The sequence below is a fragment of the Alligator sinensis genome, unplaced genomic scaffold (genome assembly GCF_000455745.1).
Source record: "Alligator sinensis unplaced genomic scaffold, ASM45574v1 scaffold500_1, whole genome shotgun sequence".
NCBI lineage: Eukaryota > Metazoa > Chordata > Crocodylia > Alligatoridae > Alligator > Alligator sinensis.
This window is the reverse complement of record NW_005842740.1, coordinates 523001-548135: the sequence shown is the minus strand read 5'-3', so window position 1 is coordinate 548135 and position 25135 is coordinate 523001. Positions and strand designations below refer to the sequence as shown.

The 25135-nt window shown below is 43.6% G+C and overlaps 1 protein-coding gene across 1 annotated transcript in view; it reads right to left on the bottom strand.

The window, feature by feature from the left end:
* MAD1L1 (mitotic arrest deficient 1 like 1) overlaps positions 1-25135 on the bottom strand; it is a 290904-nt gene that overhangs the window by 224843 nt on the left and 40926 nt on the right. The window contains exon 10 of the mRNA XM_006034449.3: positions 14147-14233. Within this exon, the coding sequence (XP_006034511.2) occupies positions 14147-14233 (87 nt within the window). The remainder of the gene's footprint in view (positions 1-14146; positions 14234-25135) is intronic.

Below are 25135 nucleotides of genomic sequence, written 5' to 3'. Positions count from 1 at the left end.
GCAGGAATGACAGAAATGGAATAATAAATGGAAAATGAAAAGAAAGAGGAGTAGTTGAAAGAAAAAGAGAATTCCATTCTGAATACGAATTCCCATTTTTCATAAATCTGGACCAGTTTCAGCACTGCATTGCCCTCAGGCCCAAATGAGTTTTGTTCTCCTGCAAGCAAAGGTTTGCTAAAACTGCTTCTAGTCAGTCATGCTGCAGAATATGCTTGGTAGGCTTCCTCTCAAATAACCAAACTAAAGATGATATGAAACAAAATTTAAGTTACAAAGCCTGGTCTATTCTGGCTCTGTACATAAGACAACCCCACCCGCATACTCCTACTCAGCACGTATCAAATCCCAGGGCGTCTTTATGCATGCGCCAGGGGTGGGGGAGTGCTTTAATTAGAGAGGTTCTGGGAGTGCTTTAATTAGAGGGGTTCGGGGAGCCTCTCTAATTAAAGCACCCGCAGCATCTCGTGTAGTCACTGTCCCCATGCTTCAAAATGGCGGCAGGGGTGCTTTAATTAAAGCTCGTTCAATGAGTTTTAGTTAAAAACGCCCCTGCTGCCATTTTGAAGCACAGGGACACTGAATATACAAGATGCGGAGGCTGCTGGCGTGTGCTAGTTCGCACGCTCCAGCGGACTCAGTTAATTGAGTCTGCTCTGATGCGCTGTAAATACAGTGCATTGGAGCAGCGTCCCTGCACGTCTACAGGCACCCCCAAGAAATTAAGTAGTGCAGACAGCTCAGAGCGGTTCCGAGTACATGCCATGCCACCACTTTTAGGCTCCGTCTCCAGCATGCTTCCTGGCATGCCCTCAGGATCACTCTAGGATAGCTAACTGCCTCATTTTTGGGACTCGACATGCAACGAGTAGGCAGAGCATGCTTCTCAGCAGTTCTCCCAGGCATGGCAGAGGCAGTGTGGACAAGTTCCCCAAGAACAAGATAAACGATGCCTTAACAACTTTGTAGGTGAGGACAAGTGACCACAGCAGAGAACTGCTGCCTCAGAAACATCAGATAAGAAACTGTACACCCAACTGTAATGGGTCTGTTCGTTTTACATTTGAAGATTTCTGTAGAAACTGCTGAGAACATAAGGGAATACAGGGAAATGATAGTGAAGTGAAACTCTGTGCAAAGAAATAGTACCTTCTCTCTGAGGTTCATTAGAGAAATCCTCATCCTAATATTAAATTAGCTTACAGTCCTTGCAATTAGCATGTGGTGAGTAGGAAGAGAGAATGAAGAGAAAGATCTTCACATAAATCATTTGCTGTCCCTCTCTTTACTTCCCCTTTGATTTTTAATAACTCCAAAGAATGGAAGAATCAGACATACCCCCTTGTTGGCGGAGGGGGCCAGCACACACAGGCCCCCTCTGCCAACAAAAGTCAGAGGCCCATCGTACCCTACAAATACATAAAAAGATGCATATGTCTTTGGAAGTAAAAAGAAAAAAAAAAAAAAGAAGAAAAATAGCGGAGAGAACGATAAGCCAAGGTTCAGTCAGGACCTCCTTCCCTGACTGCAGGACAAAGAGGCCCCACTGAAGTAGGAGACAAATTGACACTTTCATGCTTGCTTAAAACCTCTTCTTTTTGTGCCTTCTTGCTTTCTGATACAGAACAGTATGGGATGCAAAGGGCAGGGGGAAGTGGGAAGTGATTGATAATTCAATATTTCTACAGCACTTTAGGAATCTTGTCATCTACCTTCAAGCACAAAGAAGGTATTTCATATTTCATATTTGGTTTCTTTCCATCCAAAGAGTGTTTATCAAAACTAAATTTAAAAGGCCATTTTTCTTAAAGATATTGTAAAAATAAATGCAGAAATGCTGGCTGCTATTTAATACTGCCCATAAATGCCACAAACAAATACAGGTCTAGATTACACATGCTGTGATTTATGCATATGGGTGCACATGTACAACATGCCCAATATATGTACACAGAAAAAGACAAAGACTGTCCTTGTCCAAGAGCCCATATTACACATTAACTGCCTCTCCCGATAGCAAAATAACTTATAGGAACCATCAAAAAGCCAGCACTGCTTCCTCCTTTAGATAAAGGACATTTCGTTGTAATTAAACTTCTGTCCAAGTTTAAAGAAGATTAGAGAAGAGTCTGACAGGTTCCATTTATATGTGTGACGGACATTCTCTGGGATGTCCAAGGAAGAAGGAAAATAGGCAGTCGATTTATGACATGTATCTGAGTTAACAACACTTATGGAGATTGACAGCTCCCTGCTTATCATCATTCATTCATTATGGTTAAAAAAAATCTGCCACCTAACTCGGAGGCACTTCCTATGCAATTTGCAGCCTCTCTTCCCCTGGTCTCCACTGATTTTTTTTTTTTTTTAAAGATACACATACAGCCGGTTCTTTGAAAAGGTACATCAGTTTCACATACATTTGATTTGCACAAATGGAGCTGGTAACTGGCAAGAAGAGATGTAATACTGCAGTACTAACAGAAAAGACTTGTGATAACTTGAAGAACAAAACCAGTTAATCAAACACATTCTCTGAACCATTTTCCACAACCTAAACTACATCTCTGAACCCAAACAGATCCCTTCCTGTAAAACGCCTAAAAGCACCAATACTTATAAACAGATTTCTTGCAATAAACCTTTTTATTTTTCCCACCAAAGACAGGAAATTCAGCAGCAGCTCTGAGGTCCATGTCACAACCCAAGGGTGTGATTTGGTGTGTGCGCGCTTCGGCACTGCTAAATTATTTCCCGCCACGAGGAGCTTTCTTTGTAGGGTGCATTTCTCAGTTGCAAAGAGAAAACCCCGGTGCAAAGGAGTTCCCGCCACCCGCATGCAAGTTTGTGTCCCACTATTGGCCAGTTCTAAATTATTCCCATGTGGCGGCTAGTGATTGGCTTGCTAGCCGTATAAGAGGCTTGAGCGGTTTCCACCCAAGTTGGAGAACGCCAAGGAGAACCCCGCAAGGGAGGACTCCACAACTATCAGGAGGAGGAGGAGGAGGAGGACTTCACGTCTCGTGAAGATCTCCAAGCGCTGCGGAGCCTATCGGACCCAGCGTGTACCTTAAGAAGGCTATAGGGGTCTGATCAACCTCTGGCCTCTCCCCGTCGCCGAACGATCCCTCGACGAACCCCTTCCCTGCGCGCAAGTTCCACGGAGCCTAGCAAACTTCGTGTGAGTGTGTCCAGAGCTCTTTCTCCGAGTTGTTTTCTTCGGTTGACACGACGGGCTCGCGTGTTTAGAGCCTTCAACCGGATTGGGCTAGAGGTTCGCGTGGAAGGAACTCTTGTCCACTTCTCTTTTTTTCTGTCTGTAACTGCAACTCAAGCAAGTTTTCCTGCCTGCACCGCAACCATCTTCGGTGTAAGTAAAATAATCTTTAATCAACCGCTAAGCGTCCGTGCCTAATTCTAGTCCGCCGGCCTGCATTCCCTGACCCGCGTGCCAGGGCTGCTGGCCACAGCCCGCCGCGCGCCCCCAAGGGCCTCAGACCGCTCCCGGCCCGCACAGTCCACATCTCTGAAAGAAAGACCTCTTCCTCTTCCCCATTAAAGCTGGTTTGGTTTCTAATCTATTCACAATATGACCCTTATCTTTAATATATAGCACCATTCCCTTGAAGTCCCACGACATGAACAGAAGACAAAGGAACAAAGTGTTGCATCAGAGGTTGCATGTCATGTACCTCAACAGATCAGGTCCTAAAAGGTTCAGCTTCGCAGAGTATAGACCGATGTTATCAAGGGATACCAATACAAGCTGTTACAATGCAACTATTAGGTCTGCTTGATTCTGCAGCAATGCAAACAGAAAAATTGTTCCATCTTTAACCCTGCTTCATTCACAGTCAAAGGGTGATTTATCTGATTAAGTAGTGCTCAACCTTATGGCCCCATGGGCCAGATGAGTGGTACAAGGCTGGTGCACAGGCCCGATCCAGTCCCTGCAGGGCTGGGTCCCGAGTGTTGGGATGGGCCCGCTGCCTCACTCCTAGCCACCAGGCCCCAGCCCTACACACGCTGGGTCAGGTCTGACACCTGAGCCCTGGTTCCATACATGAGGTCAGGTCATCTGAGCCACAGGACATGGAAATTTGGAAGTGGGGAAGGGATGACAGTGTTAATTGTCACCGCTCCCTCACTGCCAAATTTCCAGACCCTTGGGGAGTTCCATGCACCATACCTGGTCCACAGGGCAGCAACTGAACATCCCTGATCTAACTCAGATCGCTACAGGCTCATGCAGTCAGATTGTAACAACTGCTATACACACCCAAACAGCAATTCCCCCTGCCCTTTTTCAGTGGCTAGAATGTCGTCTGCAGCAGCAGTCCCTCAATAAGATGATGGCAGTCTTCCAGTAAACAGGGAAGTCATTGGGGAGTCCAGAGGTGACTGATGAGGCCAATCCAAGATCCATATGTTTGACTCCAGATGTGGCAAAAAGTTCTGGGAGGAAGGAGTGTATTCTGGTGATGTCAGGTCCAATGTGTAAAATGTACGTTTGCCTATACTCATAGCCTGCCGCCTTCAAGACTCAGAGTGAAAATCCATGATGGGAAAGAGCACATTACAAAAATACAGGTTGTGCCATGCTGTCAACTCCTTGACTGACTGTCAAGTCTCAAGGCACTCATCAGATAGAAAGGCAGACTTTCCTCTGCATTTCAGATTATAGGACTACAGCCTGGAATTTGTTGTAGCATCATCCATTAGATTTGATCAACTTGGGCAAAGACCACAAATCCAAAACAGAATGCCACAATTTAGAAAGACTAGACAGAGATCACATCTCTGTCCTACCATCTTAGTTTCATAGCTGGTTGGGTCGGAAGGGACCTAAGCAGATCATCAAGTCCGACCCTCTGCCATGGCAGGAAAGAGCACTGGGGTCAAACGACCCCGGCAAAGTGTTCATGCAACCTCCTCTTAAAGATCCCCAGAGTAGGAGCCAGCACCACTTCTCTTGGAAGTTGGTTCCAGATCCTAGCTGCCCCGACAGTGAAGTAGCACCTCCTGATGTCTAGCCTGAATCTATCCTCTGCCAGCTTGTGACCGTTAGTTCTTGTCACTCCCAGTAGTGCTCGGAGAAACAGGGACTCCCCCAATGCCTGCTGGTCCTCCCTGACTAGTTTGTAAACAGCCACTAGATTCCACCCCCCCAACCTTTGCTTGTGGAGGCTGAACAGGTTCAAGTCATGTAGCCTCCGCTCGTAGAGCCTGTCCTGCTGCCCCCGATCATGCGGGTGGCCCTCCTCTGGACCCTCTCCATGTTGTCCACATCCCTCCTGAAGTGCGGTACCCAGGACTGGATGCAGTACTCCAACTGCGGCCTGACCAGTGCCGCATAGAGGGGAAGGATCACCTCCTTGGACCTGTTTGAGATGCATCTCTGGATGCATGACAAGGTGCGGTTGGCCTTCCTGACCACGTCCCCACACTGTCGGCCCATGTTCATTTTGGCATCAATAATGACTTCAAGATCCTTTCCTGCCTCTGCACTGATGAGAAGGGAGTTCCCCAGCCTGTAGGTATGCTGCTGGTTCTTCCCCCCAAGTGCAGCACCTTGCACTTGTCAGTGTTGAAACCCATCGTGTGCTCATATGCCCACCCCTGTAACCTGTCCAGGTCTGATTGCAGCCTATTCCTCCCTTCTAGCGTGCCCACTCCCCCCCACATCTTAGTCATCTGCAAATTTGAACAGGGTGCTTTTTACCCCCTCGTCCAAGTCACTGACGAAGGTGTTGAACAGTACGGGCCCGAGGACCGAGCCCTGGGGAACCCCACTGCCCACATCCCTCCACGTCAAAAATGCCCCGTCCACCACCACTCTCTGGGTGCGGCCCTCCAGTCAACTAGCGACCCAGCTGACTGCGTAGGTGTCGACGCCACAGTCTCCTAGTTTTTTAATGAGAATGGGGTGAGAGACAGTGCCAAAGGCCTTCCTGAAGTCCAGAAAGACCATGTCCACCGCGACACCTGCATCCAAGGATTTTGTGACCTAATCATAGAAGGCCACCAGGTTGGTCTGACAGGACCTGCCTCTAATGAACCCATGTTTTTTGCCCCTAAGAATAATCTTGCCTGCTGGCCCCTCACAGACATGCACCAGGATAATTCTCTCAAAAAGCTTACCCAGGACTGAGGTAAGACTGACTGGCCTATAGTTTCCTGGGTCCTCCTTCCTCCCTTTTTTGAAAATGGGAACCACATTGGCCCTTTTCCGGTCCTCCATCACAATGCCAGAGCACCATGAGCGCTCGTAAAGCTGTGCCAGGGGTCCCACAATGACCTCTGCTAATTCCCTCAGCACTCTGGGGTGGAGATTGTCAGGACCAGCTAATTTAAATACATCCAGTCCCTCCAGAAGTTTCCTGACTAGGTCCTCTTTGACCCTAGGCCTGTGTGCGCATCCCCTGGGGCCTACGGGGGTCCTGGTGTGGGGGATGACCCGGTCCCTGCTCAGAAAAATGGAGCTGAAAAAAATCTGTCTCTAAGATAGCAGAGTTAGCAAACCTCTTCCTGGACAGCAGAAACTAGACTGTCTAAAGGGCCAGTCAGACGCATCATTATTTTCTTGGAAGTGCTCACAGGAATCAGAAGGAGAAGCAAGCAGCAACCGTGGTGTCTTCCAGTGACACGAATATGGAAAGAGTAAGCTCTCTGCTCTTCTGAAGCTAAGATTAGTCTTCAATACCGAAACTCAGATGAACTCCAGACTAAGATGGATTTTTAATTCTATATGAAGAGTATAAGAAGAACTGGGGAATCTGTTGATGTTCACAACTTGTGAATTCTGTTTGATACAAGGTGCTCTCTCTCCATATCAATGTCCGACTGCAAACTATTTTGAATGTAGGGCTCTTTAGCTCCTCCACTGCCTTCACCTCCATATTGCTCTAAGGCAGGGGTGACCAAGATATGGCCTGCAGAACCGACGTCCAGCCCACAGGGCTTCCCATACGTCTGGAAATTTGGTGGCAGAGGACTGGTGGCAGCACTAACTGCCACAGGTCCAGAAACTGTGACAATTAACATGGACAGGCCCCACGCACCATGTCACTCAGCCTGCGGGCTGGATGTGTTGAGCGTTACTGTTCTGAAGTGTATAGAGCAAGACAAGACATTCTTTCATTTGATACAGGGCTAACAGTGGAGAGCTGTTAAACACTGATAATCATCCATTCAAATGGAGCATACTTACACAAAGAGATGGCTACCAAAGGGAAACTATGCATTCAAGTCTAGATTACCACGGGATGGGGGGTGAGGGATGGTGGGGGGAGAACAGCCAAGCAACAGATCACCTGCTAAAAAACTGATCATCTGACAAAGGGGTTTCTCAATAGCCTTTTAATATAAAAAAAAGGTAGAAAAAGCGCACCAACTCTAGGATTCAGTAAAAGAAAATTTATATTTCAGAGGAGAAACCATGTGCAGGAGGGAATGAATCCTGGATACCCTAAAGGACTCAAAAGTGACAAGGAAACTGAAGTAAAAGAAGCACATACATATTTCCCAAGTGGACATTCATGCTTAAGTGCTTTGCCTAGCTCTGTACGTGTTATATGCTTCGACTATCACATGTCCCTGACACGGGAAACTTAAGCACAGCCCTGAGCATGGCACTAAAAAACCAAAATCCTGCCCGGATTTTTCTCATTTGAGATCAACTGAAGCCATGTCCATAGCAGAAACGTTTTCTGTATAATTAATACAAGTCAGGGGTGCAACCTGTTTCACAGCATTTCTCCTAGCAGACATGCTCATACAGGGGGTTGGCAACCTATGGCACCTGTGGGCCAGATCTGGCCTGAGGAGCTATTGGACCCAGTCCACAAGCTGGGCCTTCCCCAGTGTTACAGGTAGGGGGCCTTACCCACGCCACACCTGAGCCAGGCGGCAGGGAGACGCAGCAGTGACCAGGTCCTAGTGCCAGCTCACCTCAGACCAGGCTAGGTCATTGTGGCCCACCATCAGAAAACACTGCCAAATGCTGTTCTAGTGTAGACAAAGTTACATCAGTAAGAAAGAGAAAAGTGCTTTTGTTGGTATACCTCATTTCACCCTGGAAACCCACATAACATGACAGCTGCCAATATAACTATACCAGCAAACTTTCTGTAGGGTAGTCAAGACCCAAGACAAAAATTAACCTAACACTGTGTATTTATGTAACGCAAGGAGAATAAACTAACGTTAATATTGGCTATGTATATTAGCTGTGAAGTCAAGAAACACAGTAAAAGTAGGGGCGGGGGGGGGGGGGCGGCAATCACAGCGGTGGCCTTTTTATAGCCAAAGTTAGACTGCACTGACAACAGCTCCAGGATTAAAGAGCATTGCCTCAGGCTACTGCAGAAAAGAGCTGCACGAGCAGCAGTGATGAAGCACTAGGTCTTTGACACCATTTGGAAGAGAACAAGTAAAAACCTTTATTAAAAAAACATCAGAACAACAGGAAGAAAAAACCTCAACAGAAGGTTTCTCTAACTCAGTCCTATTATGTGCACCTGATCCTCCTGGATCTAGGGAAAAGGAAATGAAGTAGATGAGGAAAATATGTTGTACAATATTCAGAGTCTGTAACTTAAAGGAGGAAACAGATTCAGGCTGCAAATCTTTAGACCCAACCTTTAAAGTTTTCCAAAGCAACTCAACCCCTATCTGCCTACATAGATACTTATTTTGGAGATTCTTTCTAGTTCTCTGTGCCTGGCTTTCATGAAAAGCCCTGCTTGCAAAGGCAGAAGACTGCTGCACAGCATGGGAAGAGAAGAACTATGAATAGTTCCTTTTTCAAACTCAGCACCACAGTCTGTATGACCAACTCTGTGCGTTAAAATAAAGTTGGGGGAAGAGGACTAGGGAAAAGGTATAAGGGTTGGCTGCACTCAGCTGGTTACAAGCACCAAAAAGACTGGGAAGTGATGTCTGGATTTTAGAAAAAGCCCTCTCCCTGCCTCCAGAAAAACTGCATGAGAGGAGTTTGTCAGGAACATGCTGACATGTTCCAGGGACATTCACTTTTTACTCAGAAAGAGCCAAGTAAAAGGGAAAAACTACCCACAACAGCTAAACAGACCACATCATTAAACTTCTTCCTTTCATTAGCTACCAAGTGCTCCTCCTAAGAAAGGCCAATTTCTTGCAGGATGCAGTTCAGGTGCATCTCATACTATCAATGCAATCCTAAAGCGGTCTTCATTATCCTCTGCTCCTCTAAACTTTGGATTGTTATCTTTACTCTACAGTTACTCGGCTCCACAATACCTCCTGCTGCTGCTGCCTAGAGTATAATTTACTCTATTTACACGACTCTCAGCAACGCGCTGCAAACCAGCGGTGAGATTCCATCATGCGCTAGTAATGGCGCTTTCCGCTACATTACTCGGCAATGCTGAGGTTGGTTTTTTTGTTGCTGTTAATGTGCTCAATGGAAGACAGGCAATGACCTTCCCCCCCGCCTCCCCCCACAACATGTCAGCACCACAGGAGGAACTTCCTCTCCTACCTAGCAAATGTTAACAACCTCCAAGAGACTCCATATAGCTCAGACATGTAAACAAGCAAAAAACCTACCTACTGTTAAAGTAACAAAATAACTCACTTAAACCCAGAGTGAGAAAATGTAGTCCCCTGGTTCTTGGTATCCAAGTCACCCCAAACTGCTTAAGCAGTACAGCACACAATATACATCATCACCTGATCTCCGGAGGGCCCTGAAATACTGACATATAAACAGGTTACACAAACACAGATTGCGCTCGAATTCCAAAAGCCAGGAAGAAAAAAAAAAAGAAAAAAAAAAATCAATGCAAAGGCAGAGTTGTAAGGTTACTATAATGTAATCTTTTTATGGTGTGATGACCTTTTATTGCTTTTATAATAATGGAAACACTGGCAGTGCAGAAGCACTATAGCAATAAAGAGATAGCAGTTGAAAAATGGAAAAACAAAGTGAAATCGGGTTTGGCTGGTTATTCCTCAGAGAAACAATATGCTGTTCTGAACACACTTCTACCTGTCTCACCCCCTCTTCTCCGCACTCTTTGTAGATCACCTAAGGCAAACTGAACAGCAACAGACTCCATGCAGAGCTAAATCTGCTCTTCGGTTTTGCAGGAAAGGATGTGATCTTCTGTAGCAAATTGTTCCCCTGTGCTATCTTTTCCATGCCTGGTTTGTTTTCTGAAGCCCAGTCTGCTCATAGCCTGCTACATTAGTAATCAGCTTCACCCCATCAAAAGGAAATTGGGAGTGATATATCAAGCTACAAGATGAACAGCAGAATGGAAAACATCTACAACAGTCATGATGCATGGAAGGGAGGTTCCCCAATAAAAATGAGACACAATAAAAACGATAGCGGCATAAAATCATGAAAAGGTTGCTAGTGTTACCTAGACACACACAACCCACTCCATGCACCTCCCACATCGTGATATAAAACTAACCTATCATAACCACCACCTTCACCAAACATATCTTTGCATACAGAATAGGCAGCCAGGGGTAGGATGACAACCAAGGGTCAAGCATAGCCCGTGTTACAAAGTAGTCTCAAAGATCTTACAGATCACACCTCAGCTTAAATCACTGGCACCATGAAACACACAGGAAAGGACCAAGTCCATGAGCTATTAATTGTACCATAAACTAGCGGATTACTTGCAAACCTCTTTGCCTAACCTTCACGTTTTCCATTCTGACAACAGGAAATTAGGACCCACTAATGATTTTGTCCTTCACTATTCAAAAGAAATTCAGGTGCGAGCCTCTTCTGGTCACGCGTTTCCTAAGCAGCCAGGAAGCCAAACTCATACAATCGTTCTTTCAGCAGGCAATGAGAAAATTAACCTAAGCTCACTGGGAAAGCGATCCAGGCCTTGATGTTTGGAGAGTATTCAGTACCTACAGGCACAACCATTCATCAACAGGATCATCAATTCTGAAGACTGAATACATTACAATTAAAGTTAATGGAGGACTCTAACTGCGAGACAGTAGAAGGTTGTATATCTGCCAATAACAACCGCTAGAGGGAGTTACAATCACACACTAAACTTTTGGGTTACATAGACACATTTTGGATACTACTAGGAAGCAAATAAAAGAACAGACCATCAGCTGACACTGGATAGGGTTCAAGAAAAAGAGAAAACTAGATTTGGTCTCTTAACAAGCACTTTATTTTCAAAAAGCTCAAGATCCTTTCTTGGGAACTTTCAAATAATTCATAATGGAAAATTTTCTAATATACCTTATTGCCTATATTTTAAGATGGAATAAAATATTAGGCAGAAGAAAGGAGAACTGGTCAATTTTAAAAACTAAACAGCTAGAACTATGCCTTCAAAGTTTGCAGTTGAGCAAGTTCTGACCACCTGTGTCACTTGAAGGCAGTTTTGAAATCAGGAGGTAATCTTAAATCACACTTTTATTTTTAAACTAAATTGTAATGATTATGTCCAGCACAAATGGACACTGCCAAAGGGCCATTTTTTCCAACAAGACTCCTCCTGGCTGTTAATGAATTCAGCAAAAGCATTTTCTCTGACAAATTCTGAGAAGCAACCTGCAAAATCAATGACTGTTAAACATGGTCACTAGTTCTTCAGTTTTAATTTGATCATTCAAACAATGCTTTTAAAATATTAAACATATTTTGGGTTTGCTTTTTGGGGGGGCGGGGTTTCCATTAAACTTCTTGACAGCAAAACTATGAACCATTTTAGCTGGCTTCATCCAGGGGATTTTACAGTTGGCTAACAACTTTAACAACTGGCTAAACGGTTTCAGTAGCACTTAGCAACAATACTCCAAGCTTTTAATGCCCAGCTGGAATTCTGTTTGTACCTTCCTGCACCAGTGACAGACAGCATGATCATCCCTTGAACCAGAATCTACAAGGCACCTCAGGAGACACGCTGTTTGGCCTGAGATTAGCAGAGGGCATTTAGCCACTGCTGTTCTATGGAAGATTTGACTGCTTTGTGCTCAACACATTTACACTAAAGTAGAAATTCTGCACGTTGCTGTTGGCTGGACATGTCAGCTAACACCTTGGCAACACAAAGAGCCATGAACCCAACAGTCTTTTTTGAAAGCTCTTGCGGTATCGCTTCTAACACGAACAGACAACTGGCTCTGACTGCAAGAAAATTAAATGGTTTGAGAAACAGCAGAGAGAGTGTGTGGGCAGAGGGTGATAGAGCGCACCCTGCCACAGAATCACATTTCTTCTTCGCAAGGAATAGCCATGCCTAAAAACCTTGCCACTTGTAATCATCTGTGTCTGGAAAGTTAAAAAAAAAAACACACAAAACAAACAAACAAAAACCATCTCTGGCAAACCAAGCCAGTCCTCTGATGGAGCTCTGAGGTAGGGCAAGATATTCCAAACTCAGCTGCAGTAGCAACAGTATAATTCACTGAGTCTCTGGATGCAGGGGCCCAGGAACAAAGGACTTAACTACAACAGCTCTAATTTTGATAGTCAGATGTTTGGGGCAGGAATTAACTATTTGCTCTGTGTACAGGACACAGTACATTGGTTCTCAGCCTTCTTAGACTAAAAACACTCCTCGTTAGACTCAAGGCACCCCTCAGGAAATGCCAGCTCTTACTTTTCCCTCATTTTTTGACTGCAGAAAAATAACAGAACTATGTTTCTGTTGCAAAGAACTCAGAAAGACCACAACAGGGCAGAATACTTGGAACACTGAATTCTTATTTGAAATCTCTGGGTTTATTTTGTGAATCCTGTTTACAAACCTAACAGTGCTGCAGCACCCTGGTTGAGAATTACCAATATCGTACAATGGAGTCCTGAGATCCAGGGCTGTGGCTCCCAGGTGCTACCACTATCCTAACAATTGCCCCAATGGAAGAGTTTGATCAATAAGTCATTAGCCCAACCGACTATAAAGTAAATCAGATTTTTCATGGTTACGTCTACATGTAATGCCAGGATCCAGATTACAACCTTCCACAATTACAAAGATAGGGGAGATGTTTTCCTTCCAGAATAAGTTAATACAAAAGAAAAACCTTAGCATCTAGTTCTTAGGGTACCAAGAGGCAAACGTATAACTTATATCTTAAGACTTAAATGTCTATCACACTAGAGAGTCAAACTGAGATGATATTTCAAAGTACCAGATCCTTAAAGCATTTCCTACAGAAGCCTCAGAAGACTCTGGTCCCTTGTGTAATTTGGCTCTTGCTTGACCCTGCAAGCAAGGAGCAGAACAGACATGTTTTTTTCAAGCCAGTTCAAGTATGCAGAAATCAGATTTGGATTTTCAGGGAGCGCTACACATCCAACACTAGTATCCACTTCTGAACACAACTGTCATTAAAAGCAAACTCAAATCAGGGCTGTATCTGTGATTAACCTGGAAGACAACATAAAGGGAAGCACCAGTCATACCTCCTTTACTCACAAACCAATGCAAATACCCAAACTCATATTCTCCAGTACTGCTGGCAGATGGGGATTTTTTTTAAACCAACTGCATCATGATGGTATGCCATATCTCAAATAACTCCCACCTCCAAATCCAGCTAGAGGGTCAAGGCTGCTAACACTCCTCAACATCTTAAAGTATTTGACAATCAGAATGCTGCTGATTGAAACCAGAAGCTCTAAGGCTTATCCCACTATCTAGCAAACCAATTGCAAGAGTAAAGTGGCCCTTTCTGCTAATGTATTAAGTCACATGAGCCTCACAACTCTTAATTTCAGCTCTACATCTAGGCAACTGCTCTATATATTTAGTTTTCTTACCCTTTTGGCACAAGTGGAAGATTAGGAAAGCACCTTTTACCCATGAAACACAAAGTAAATATGGATAAAATGCTCCCCACATTTCTGACTCTCCCACCACTAAGAGCTCTCACAATCCTTGGTGTTTTGTTACTTTCTGAAAAGATTCAGGCAGTCATAAATGAAACTTCGCTATGAGCACATGGGAGACAAGCAACACTTGTCTTGTAGTAGGCTCCCTGGAAGCAGAAAGATAAACTAAAGAGTAGCAAAATTCAAAAAGTCTCAGACTGCAGCTCTTTCATTTTCTTTATACACATCCAAGGAACAGACTTTTGTCACACTGCACTCTTTGCTGACAGCACTGACCTGTTTGTGATGTTAGTGTTCTGCTCTTTTAGTGCAAGCTCCCTCTGTTGCAGGGCAACAATCTGCCTTGAGAGATCATCAGGAGTCCTAAGAAATTAGAAGAAAAATAGAAGCAATTAATGAACTTAAGACATGCTAATGGTTGAATGACTATGTGTTAGATGAGAACGTATAGAGAGGAACACAAAGGGAGAGGCAAGCAAATCTACTGCTACAGGCCAAGGCTCTCACAGTCCATTAAAACAGCTAAACTTGCATGTTTGTGACACGCACGTGCACCCACACACACAAACAGCTGGCAACATCTATTAGAATATCAAGCTGCTACTGTGCTCTGTAACCATCTTCCAGTGACCATAGCCCCACTTACCATCATGCCCTTCAGTCCACACTCCAAACCAAGCCTTGTAGTATGCGTGCCTGCACTTCCTAGCTCATGCAGGTCTAGCTTCCCTACTTGGGATAAGAGTTTGCCAAACAGCACCCTTTTCTTACTCGTGGCTGTACCAACCACTAAAGACAAAACACATGATCCTGTTTAGATGGCCAAGGTGCTTCCATGCTCTAGCAAAGTGTGTGCTATGAAGATAGGTATAGATTGGTCTAAGGACATAGAGCAACTGCAGATGCTTCCTCAACCTGACAAAGGGTATTTATACCCAAAAGTATGCCAAGAAGAATTTTTCCAACTATTTGAGTTGGTCTAGTAAAAGATATCAGATTTACCCAGAAAACCTTGCCTGCTATGAAGAGAGTCCCTTTATGCAGTAGGGCATAGGGAACAGATAGCTCAGCGTCTTTGCAACAGGAATGAGATTACCACCCCACCTTTACGATATGCACAGTATTGGTAACCGGAACAAGCATCCAAGATGGCAAAGGAAACTACTTGAGTTGCTTTTTAAAATCTCAGAAAGCCCTTGATTTTCAACCTCTGCCTACAGGAGGCAGAAACTGAATGTTGGAGCTTGCGCACTTTGGAGGTTTTGACATATACTGTGTGATAGGACCCTCTACTGGACATCAGATATACTACTAGAGCCGAGCCTGGCCTGGAGATGGGCTGTAACACATCACAAAGGTTCCCTCCACCCGCCCCCCAGGCCGAAGCATTTGACTCCTATTTCCAGTGCTCTACGCACATGTGTCACGGGGGGCAAACAGATCCACTTACTTTCACAACCTGAAAGAAAACAAAGCGAGTAGCACAAGCTAAAGGGATGCTAGTCTGAAGGACTCATCTGTATTTGGGATCCCCAACTTCCCATCCACAGAAGCCAGGCTCAGCTCTCAAGAAATGCAGCTTCTCTCAGCCTGAAGGTGGGTGTAAGTAGGCATGTGCAGAGGGCTCCTTTCAATTATATCACAATGGTTGCTTCTGCACTAAAGCAATCATATTCCCAGTTCCTCAATTTCATCCATTACTTAGCTACGATGCTGCGACAGCAGCCAGCCTCAGCAGCTTGCACACTTTAGCCATATTATTAGCCGTATCAAATAAACACCAATAACTAAATAAATGCAACAGGGCTCTCGCTCTCTCTCTCTTTATTTTTCTTTTAAGAAACTTGGTTCATGTCGGGTGACTGAGATCAGAAAAGTCTCTTACAATAAACTCCTGCATGTCATACTTATCAGATGCCAATTAGATGTTTGGCAAACACAGAACAAACTAAGCCATCTGGATTTATTAGGTTGGCAGGGAAGCAGAGAAGGCGAAAGCAAGACCAGCACTTGCAAATGTTCTTTGGAGAAGACAGTATTGCTGTCAGAGGTTAAATCCTCCATAGGCTTGCATGAGGCAGATCCAGACACTGAAGATTAACACCACTCCACCCACAACAAAAAAGGAAAAAAAGTCATAAACTGGCAGACCAAAGCCTTGCCTTCATTGGGGATTTCAGACATCAGCCGCTAGTCTCACGTATAAACCACCTTAAACGGACCGGCAAAGAAGCTCTAAGGCATGATTTGCACACTGGTTCCAAGCTTTACTCATGCAAAACCTGCAGATTTGTCTGTCTACAACATGCATGCGCTGGTACAATGACACCAACAGCTGTACCCAGGATGAATCACCACTGTAGCTTCAGCCTATAAAACATGCCATCTCATAAAAATTTTACAGAGGAAAGAGATTTTCTTTACAAGAAAGCAGGTGGGAAGCGAGATCCTTGATCACTACCAACCCTTTCTATTAGATCTAAGGTTCAAATTTAAAATATTAAAAGACATATTAATTAGAGCCCAAATTATTTGTTGCATTGCATATGGAGAAAAAAAGCTAAAGTTGACAAAAACCTAATCTTATAAACAGGGACTATCATAATGCATACTGAAAAAGGAACTGAATTCAGGTTAACTGTATAATACTGATATCTCTCAACTTTCGAGTAGTTATCCACTTAACGTAAGGAGGCAGTTGGGATTTGTTGATAATTTCTTGTGTTTTTAAGAAATTAATTAAAAAATACACACACACACACACACACACACACACACACAAAAAAAAATCAATCACATAGCTAAACTGACCACTACCTGGGTCATCAGCAGCGTTCAATAACTCACATGCTTTAAATCAAGATGGATCCATCAGATCACAAAATAGTCTGACTTTAGCATACAGGCCACAGCATTTCATCCAGTTACTTCTGTGCAGAGCCTTCAAAGGTTGGAAAGTTTCTGATTTTCAGCAGAGCCTCATATTTGTCCCCCCAGCCCCTCAACGCTGTGAAAACGTGTCAGCCTATATCCTTCTTTTCCATGCTGCCTACCACCTGTACAGGGAGCATTCAAATCCCAGGAGAGAAAGCATCCACTTGCTTTCAAGATCCAGGGTCCAACAGAGAGGCGTGAGAACCAGGAGAAACCCTCGCAGGTTGGTTCTGCTCCCCCGGGGCCCTCCTTGAGAACACGTTCTGTGGGACAGTCTTTTCAGCACACGGGATCTTTCTGTCTGTAGAAACATTTTAGAGAATTTAGCTACCAGACTAAAGTGTTTCTGACAATATGTAGGTTGCAATTCTCAGAAGTTTTCAATTCACCCATATTTGGGTAGATTTTCAGAGGGATAACAAGAAGCAGATCCCTCATTTTAAGCTGATCTCTCCCTGAACAAATGGAGTCCCTGCTCCAAGTCGTGGGGGGAGCAGAGACTTTCAATGGGATGAATTAAACTGGACAAAAGTTCTCCACATTTTGTTCTCAGATGGGTCGATTGTTCAGTTCGAGGACGCTCTCAGCGCAGAACATTTGCTGCCAACTGGTTGCGAGGGCTGTCCGTCACGTGTCCCCGTCCCGTCCCTTCCCGCCAACTGGTGGAGATGGGTGGAGCCACACAACCAGCAGTCCTCTCAGCCGATCAGTGGCGAAGGTAGCAGCTATTTTGGGCTCCCCGTCTTGTTGGCACCGCCCTCCCTTTCCCCCGTGGTAGGCTGCGCGGCCAGGACACAGCCCCATGAGGACTACTGCCCCCCCTGGGGAGCCAGCCTTTTATTTGCAGTATGGGTTTTTGTTTGCTCCCGCACAAATTTGGCAAGCATCGCCTGATTTTACAGGCAATGCTGGGTTTCGCGATTTCCATGAAACCGTGATTTCAGTAAGTCCTTAGTTATAACTCTGCAAGGGGTTAAGTTGTGGTCACCTGGCTCCCCTTACCCCTATCATGTCAACTGCACCAGCAGCCTGCCCCTCCCTCCTCCAGCTTCTGCTTCCTGCCCCTGCCCCGGTCCCAGCCCCTGGGGCAGCCGAGAGCAGCCTGGGGAGCAGAGGGTGAGCCTGAGGCTGCATGGGCACAGTGCAGGGGGGGTGGGGGGAGGAAGGAGGGCCCTGGTGGGGCCTGTGGGAGAGCAGCCTGTGGGGCGGCTGCCCCTGGCTGCTTAGAACATGGACAGCAATGCTTGCGAAGAGAGGACCTGGATAACATTAAACCACAGGGGGTGAGGGTAAGGACAACCAGAACAAGAACAAGGTTATTGAGAGAAATTGAGAAAAATATCATTTGAATTTGCACAAACAATGGGCATTTCCAAGGCTTGTGAAAACTGTGCTTCCTAAATTAAAGCATCAGAGAAGGAGTTCAACTGCATCTAGTGAAAAATGCAGGCCTAACACTTGGGCCAAATACAGACATTACACTTTTACCAGTATAAGCAATCAGAAACCAGTCTATACTTGTGACTGAGCAGAAAGTTGGCACACAAAAGAGGTCTATGCCCGTAACAAAATATAAGTTTGGCGCACACAGACTGGGTTCTGCCATTTTTAAACCAGTCTAAGGTTTGCCCCCTACCCCCACCAAAAGGTGAATGCGTGCTCTGCTTACTACTGATCTAAACAATGCCACTTACAGAAAACTGTGCAACTTGGACCAATTCTGCCTTGGGCGTTTTGAATGTTCGTACCTAGCCTTGCAAACAGTATCAAGCTTAGAAGATAGCAGAGGCCAAATTTTCTAATAAATTGTAACACACTGCAAAGAACTCTGCAGGAAAAGCAAGGTATCACATAGGAAAAGCAACCATCTTGCAAAGACATACAAGTCTTCAAATCGCACAAAGCTGAAGGACAAAAATGATGATGACAGGTTGCCCAATAAATTTACAAAGCAAGGATCTAGTACAGATTGGTTTGCGGTTTTGGAAATAAATAAAGTTAACTTCGGTGAGATAAGTCATTTCAGACAGCTTAAGTGGCCACCCAAAATTAAAAATGAAAGCTAAATCTGTTTATCCTAGGGCAGGCTTAGAATAAGTCCATGAGTCTAAATCTACACTGGAACCTCTGATAAGACAGTTATCAGTTCAGTTTGATACACAGAGCACTAAGTCTCATATGTGCTTTAGTGGAGTGGCAGATAATCAAGCAGGTGGACAATCGGTATAATGGCCAGGATACAAAATTGTTACCATATAAATAGAAAAAAAAAAAAAGTGTTTAACAGACTGGAATGCATTAGAGATAACCGATATAGATCCCAGTGTATCCCCAAATCCACATCAACCACAATGTCTTATTCACATTGAGAAAAAGCAGCAGCTGAAATTAACCTGATGGTAAAATGGTAAAAGTTATGATGACAGATTTTCCAATAAAAAGAAAAGCTATTCGTATCTGTTAAGCAATTCAAGTCAACAATCTAACCACCAAAATTCAGTTTTATTAATTGGCAGTTTTAGGTCTGCCTATATTTGAGGTTGATATGCTCTACTGACATCTAATTTTTTTTAAAACTAAGGTCTAGATGCAACGGACACTATGGGAAATAAATATTAGTTCCCATCATGTTAACCTATGTAACTAAATTATGTCATTCAACTAGGACAAGAAATAAAAGCAGCCTCTTGCAAACGTTTCTTTGTCACACCTTTTTTAAAGGTTCCAAAACTATTCATGAAGTATGAATCTGAATTTCAGGAGCTGGGCTGAAGTGTTCTTGTAGCGGGGGTGGGAGGGGTGAAAGAGTCGTCTAGGAAATATGCAAGAGGAAGGTTTTTGGTGTTATTTTGTGCCCAAAAGCTTGCCTAACATCTCACACAACTATATGGCTGTTTCCATAAAAAAACCTTGCTTCTTGTAAACTCAACTGCAGCCATTCAATTCTTGCCTGCCTCTCTTGAGCAAAACCTAAGGAGAAGAAAGTTGGATGCTGTTTTCATCCTTCAAAGATAAAATCTTCTGCAAAAACCTCTGAGCAAAATCCTCCTTTCCAGCTTCTAGGAAGCAGTAACCAGTCAGGAGCATTTGATACCAATTTAGAAGTAAGTTTTTTTCCCCTAAGGTACAAATTAGCCCAGCACTTACAGCTGGAGTAAGACGGTCAAGGGACAAAATTACTCCTAACCAAAGCTCTTAGACTTCCTTTGAAGTACAGATAATTTGAACTAGAGAAAGTTAATAGTGATAAAAAACCCAAAACTGATCAATGAAGTACAAAATTAGTTTAATGGGATGCCCATCCAAGTCACACTGATTTAGTCAATCAGCTTCTAAGTCTCTGTTTGCTAACTTTACGCTGGCAGGAAAGGTACTATAGGTGTCCTTCGTGCATGTGCCTTGGGGTTTGTAAAAGACTGAAAGTCTCCTTGTACTACCTTAGGTTAAGGGCTTGCTAGTGGTTTCATCAAAAACTCAGTTACTCAAGCCTGCTGAGAGAGCTGTTTTAAACAGCATTACCCAAGGTTCAGCAAACTTTTTTCAGTAGAAAAAAAGTAAAAATTGGATTAAATGTTTTTATTTATAATTTATTACAACATCAACTGCTTATTGCTCTTAGGAAATGTTTCAAAGTGTAACAGCAAAGGGAAAAGATTTGATTTTTAACTAGGTCTTTGAAGTTATTTTAGCTTGGCTGTGCAAGGCAAAAATGAGACTGAGCTCCAAAAAATAAAAATATAAAAAAAAATCCACAGATTTTGGCTACTGTAGTTTGAGGAGTTGGGTATTTTAATAAAAATTAACTGTATTAAAGGGACCAGGGTAGCTAGGTTTGTGTGTACCCTAAGGTAGCTATTTGATCAGAATTACCTGTTTCTGAAAGTCTCTTTATGCAATGATTCTTTAGATTGATTTAAACTTAGTATGAAAAGACAGACTCTCTAGGTTCTGCATCACATTTAGTCATGTTGAAGTATAGCAAAGTATACCTAAATATGGCACATTTTTAACTCATATTTTTTCAGATTGAAGCATAATTAACTGACCAAGAACTCTAGAGGTAGAAGCCTTCCAAAGACGTCTTGCTGACAAAGATCAAACTTTTGTAGAACAGCAGGCACAACTACTTCTCATTTACCAGCCCTCAAACTCTCTTTATGCCTTTTTCCCTTCATGGCAACATGTACAAAAAGCACAAACGCCTTGAGTTTCTGCCCTTTTTTGCCTCTCCATAATGCAAAGGTAGCACAAATAGATTTTTAACCTTCTCAAAAAGTTTGCTTCAATTTTATATTGGAAATTATATTGGAAATTCACCAGTCTTAAAAGACTGTGATATTTATAGGACTAGCGTAAAATGGTGAAGTCATAAAAATGAATACTGAGGTGGAAAGAAATTTTTAATGGGTACGTTTTTATACAGTTGTCACAGGAGTCCAATGCAGACTTTATAAAATCTCTTCAAATATTCCTTGAAGCCAGCCCCAGATATGAAGTCTTTATAAATGTGAAACACAATCCCAGATATGAAATCTTTATAAATGTGAAACCCACAGCTCCTACAGCTTCCAGCTCTGGGGTCTAGTACACATTTGTTTCTGTGGTTTCACCAGCAAGTACAAAGCAGCTTAAGGCCTGCTTCCATTTAACCTTACAGGAAAGTAACGCAACAAGCCAGCATAGAGAGTTTTTGTCTCAAGTCAGACTTGGACATACTAACCTCAATCCATATGAGCAGAAGTAAGGTCTGTGGCCCAACAGACTACGTTTTCTTGGAATCCGTATAGTCTGCCTGTCTCTGCCCTCGTCTACATTATTACGTTCGGCCAACATAGGGCACCTATGCATGCACTCCAAGGTGAGGAGTAGAGGGAGGGGTGGGCATTTAAAATTAAAGCAGCTCTAAGGAGCTGCTCTAATTAAAATGCCCACAGTGGCTTGTGTATTCAGCATCCTCCATTTCAAAATGGCAGCAGGGGTACTGTAACTAAATTTCATTTAATGAGCTTTAGTTAAAGAGCTCCGGTGCCGTTTTGAACCGTGAGGACACCGAACAGGAGACGCAGCAGCACAGCAGAGAGTTTTAATTAAAACGCTCATGGAGACTCGATTAAATCGAGTCTGCTCCAACGCGTTCCAATTGAAACGTGTCGGAAAACGCGTAATAGTCCTCTTTGTTATGCTGGCTGGGGGCACAAAAAGATCGTAGCCAACACTGCTCTGCTGGCAAGTTTGCCAGTGTACAAAAAGTCCTGTCAGCAGAAGATGGCTTCTGCCAACCTGGCTGCACCTACATCAGGGGTAAGGTACCACACAGCAGCTCCACACTGTAGACTAAGCCCTTTTCTGCATTATGCCTCTTTGGATTCGTTGATGACTTTATACTCACTACAGCAGAGTTAGCAAAAGCTGCCATAACTCTGTTGGCAAACCCTCTGATGTGAATGGGGATTCTGCCAGCAGGGATTCTGTTCTTTGGAAGAGCATCGGCATCCCTACCAGGGTGCTCAGCCACCATAGCGCTACACAGTAAAAATGGGCAAAAACTCCCGAGAAGTATAGTTGTAATCTAAATTTATAATCCCCAAGGCCAAACTGTAGGAAAACTCTCCTTTCTTAGCAATACTTTTGCTGTAGCTGTGATGAGATGATGCAGAAAATATGCAAGAACCAAGACTTGTTTGGTATGGTCTTTTATTAGACTGACTACACCATTGGGTGGGATCTCAGATAACCTTTCGGGTACAAAATGCCCTTCCTCCAGCTTGCTCCCCTAGACCTACTGTTGGGCAAATAAAAGATATTACCCAACCAATCCTGCTTCTCACCCTTCCTCAGGAAGGCCGCACCATCCAGCTCTTACAGAACGATTTTGTGCCAATCCAAACATCCACCAAAACTAATGCGTCTATATGTCTCTTCTCCTCACCCACGGAAGTTAGACCAATTCACCCCCAGTGGTTCACAGTACATGGAAAGGTGAGGACACCGAAGCTTGTTTTACTGTTAATTAAAATATTGCAAAAATTCCCACATTCTCCACAGTGATTAACATCTATTTTAATGCATTTTAAACACCTATTTAACTTCTAGATTGAATGTAATTGACTAATTACATTTTGAATAAAGGAAATCTGTTATAGTTGCTTATTCAATTTAAGATGCTAAGAATTCACAAAAAAAAAAACCCTAAGTACAGCTCCTACTACAAAGTCTCAGGAAAAAAAAAAAAGAAAGTAAATGCTTAATATTTCAAGCAGAAACAGCAGTCAACAGATTTGAAGTCCTCTGAGAAGGAAAGGAAGAGCAACCAGTACCCTATGTTCTAGGTTTCTTCCCATTTAGACAATGCTCTCCATATATATATGAATAGCATCAGCAATTCCTTCCGGTGAAAGAGAAAAGCAAATTTCCCCATAACCCTTTGGAGCAGAAGAAGAACTCATTTGTAAGCAAGTGTGCTAGCAGGACTCTTGACAATAGAGAGAGCAATTAACTGCTAACTCTGCTGGAGCAAATGTACAGTCAGCAATGAATCCGAAGAGGCATAATTTAGATGTAAGAATAAGAAAAGATCCCACTCAGTATCAGGAATGTTAGCATAAAACAGAGTTTGTCCATACCTCGTGTGTGACATACTAGTATGGGAACCCCAGCTACTGATCTCCTGTGCTTAAGTACTGCTTTAAAGATAGGTTAAGGAGCTCAATGGGATCTGGTGAATCTATTTTGGAAAAGTCAAAAGGCTTAAAGAGCCAGCAGCTTTTTCTCATTCTATTTTTCAGTTGTGCATTCCCTTCTGTCCAAATATCAAGCAGAGAAATAGTGCAGAAGTGATGTTGTAGCTGTGATGGTCCAGGAATTATGCAAGAGGCAAGAGTTTTTGTGGGCGATAGCTTTTATTGGACCAATTTCATGGCTGGAATAAAGTTAGACAAGCTTTTCAAGGCATTTTTTAATCAGGTGGCCTCATGAAGAATGCCTTGCATTTGAAAACTTGCCTAATTTATTCCAGCCAGGGAGTGGTCTAATAAAAGCTATCCCCCACAAAAACCCTTGCCTCAGGCACAGAATATTCGGCTGGCACGCACACCGCATGTGTCAATGCGTCTTGCAAGCAAAGACTGTCTCCAGGCTCCCCCAGGAGGGAGAATGCTGCCTGGTGTTGTGTACTATATGACAGTGGTTCTCAACCCTTTTTGTACCAGGACCCATTTGTAAGTATTGATGGCCAGTCCCAACCCAGTGCCCCTCACTCCCAACCGCTGCTCCCAGACCCTTAGCCCCGCAGTGTGTGGGGCAGGGGGTGGGTGCGTGGGCCAGGGGGTATGTGGGGAGCATGGGGGGCTGCAAGCAGCCCCTTGCAGGCTGGAACTCTGCCAGCCTGCAAGGGAAAAGCCGCAGTTTCCCACATTTTGCTCCTTTAAAGGAGAACCCATTTTTAAAGTTTGTTCACAACCCTTTCATATATTCTTGCAACCCAGTCTTAGGTTGCGACCAATGGGTTGAGAAATTCTGCCACAGGACACAGCTGGTAAAGATATTTTAAAAATAACCTATTTGCTCTTAACAAAGTTGATAATATTTGTTTTCAAAATGCAAGTCATGAAACTCTCCATAACATGGAATCGACCTCTGGTTTCAAGATGCCATTATGGAAACAAAAGCCATTTCTGAAGCCTCATATGAAAACATTTGGCAGTAAAGCACTGCTGTTCAGATAGCAGCATCCTTCAAAAAGGAGTGCCATTCAGCAAAATCATCGCAACCAAAACTGGCAATGGTATATTTTAATAGCTGGTACCATACCAGTCCGGACGGCAACATGATACATGTAGGGGGTCAGTATGAACAAGCTGTCAACCTGGCTCTCAAGAATCTGGTGAGAAGTCCCAGCTTGTGTTTTACCAGATATTGCCTCTTATTTCCCTGTCAGTTGTGATTATTTGTTCTGGCATTATATACCACCTGAAGAATCCTGAACCTCACAAGAAGAATTCCCAAGAGATACCTAATAGCAAGGGCTTCACAAATAATAACTTGAAAGGAAAAGAAGCCATTGCCACCAACAGTTGACACTAAACTGAAGCTTTAAACCCAGAAATGACACCCTATCTTAGAAAAGAAAGCATCCAAAGGTCGTTTATCCAACCCTACAGAGATGTTTGGAAGCTAAGATTTATTCCAATTAAAGCATTATGCAGGCTTTATCCCAGTTAGATCACAATATAAATTAGTTTCCAGGAAGCGGAGAGTAAACTAATTCCATCCCTTACTAATAACAAGCACATCCACATACAAGCTCAATTTGTAATACTGCTAACCCACAGG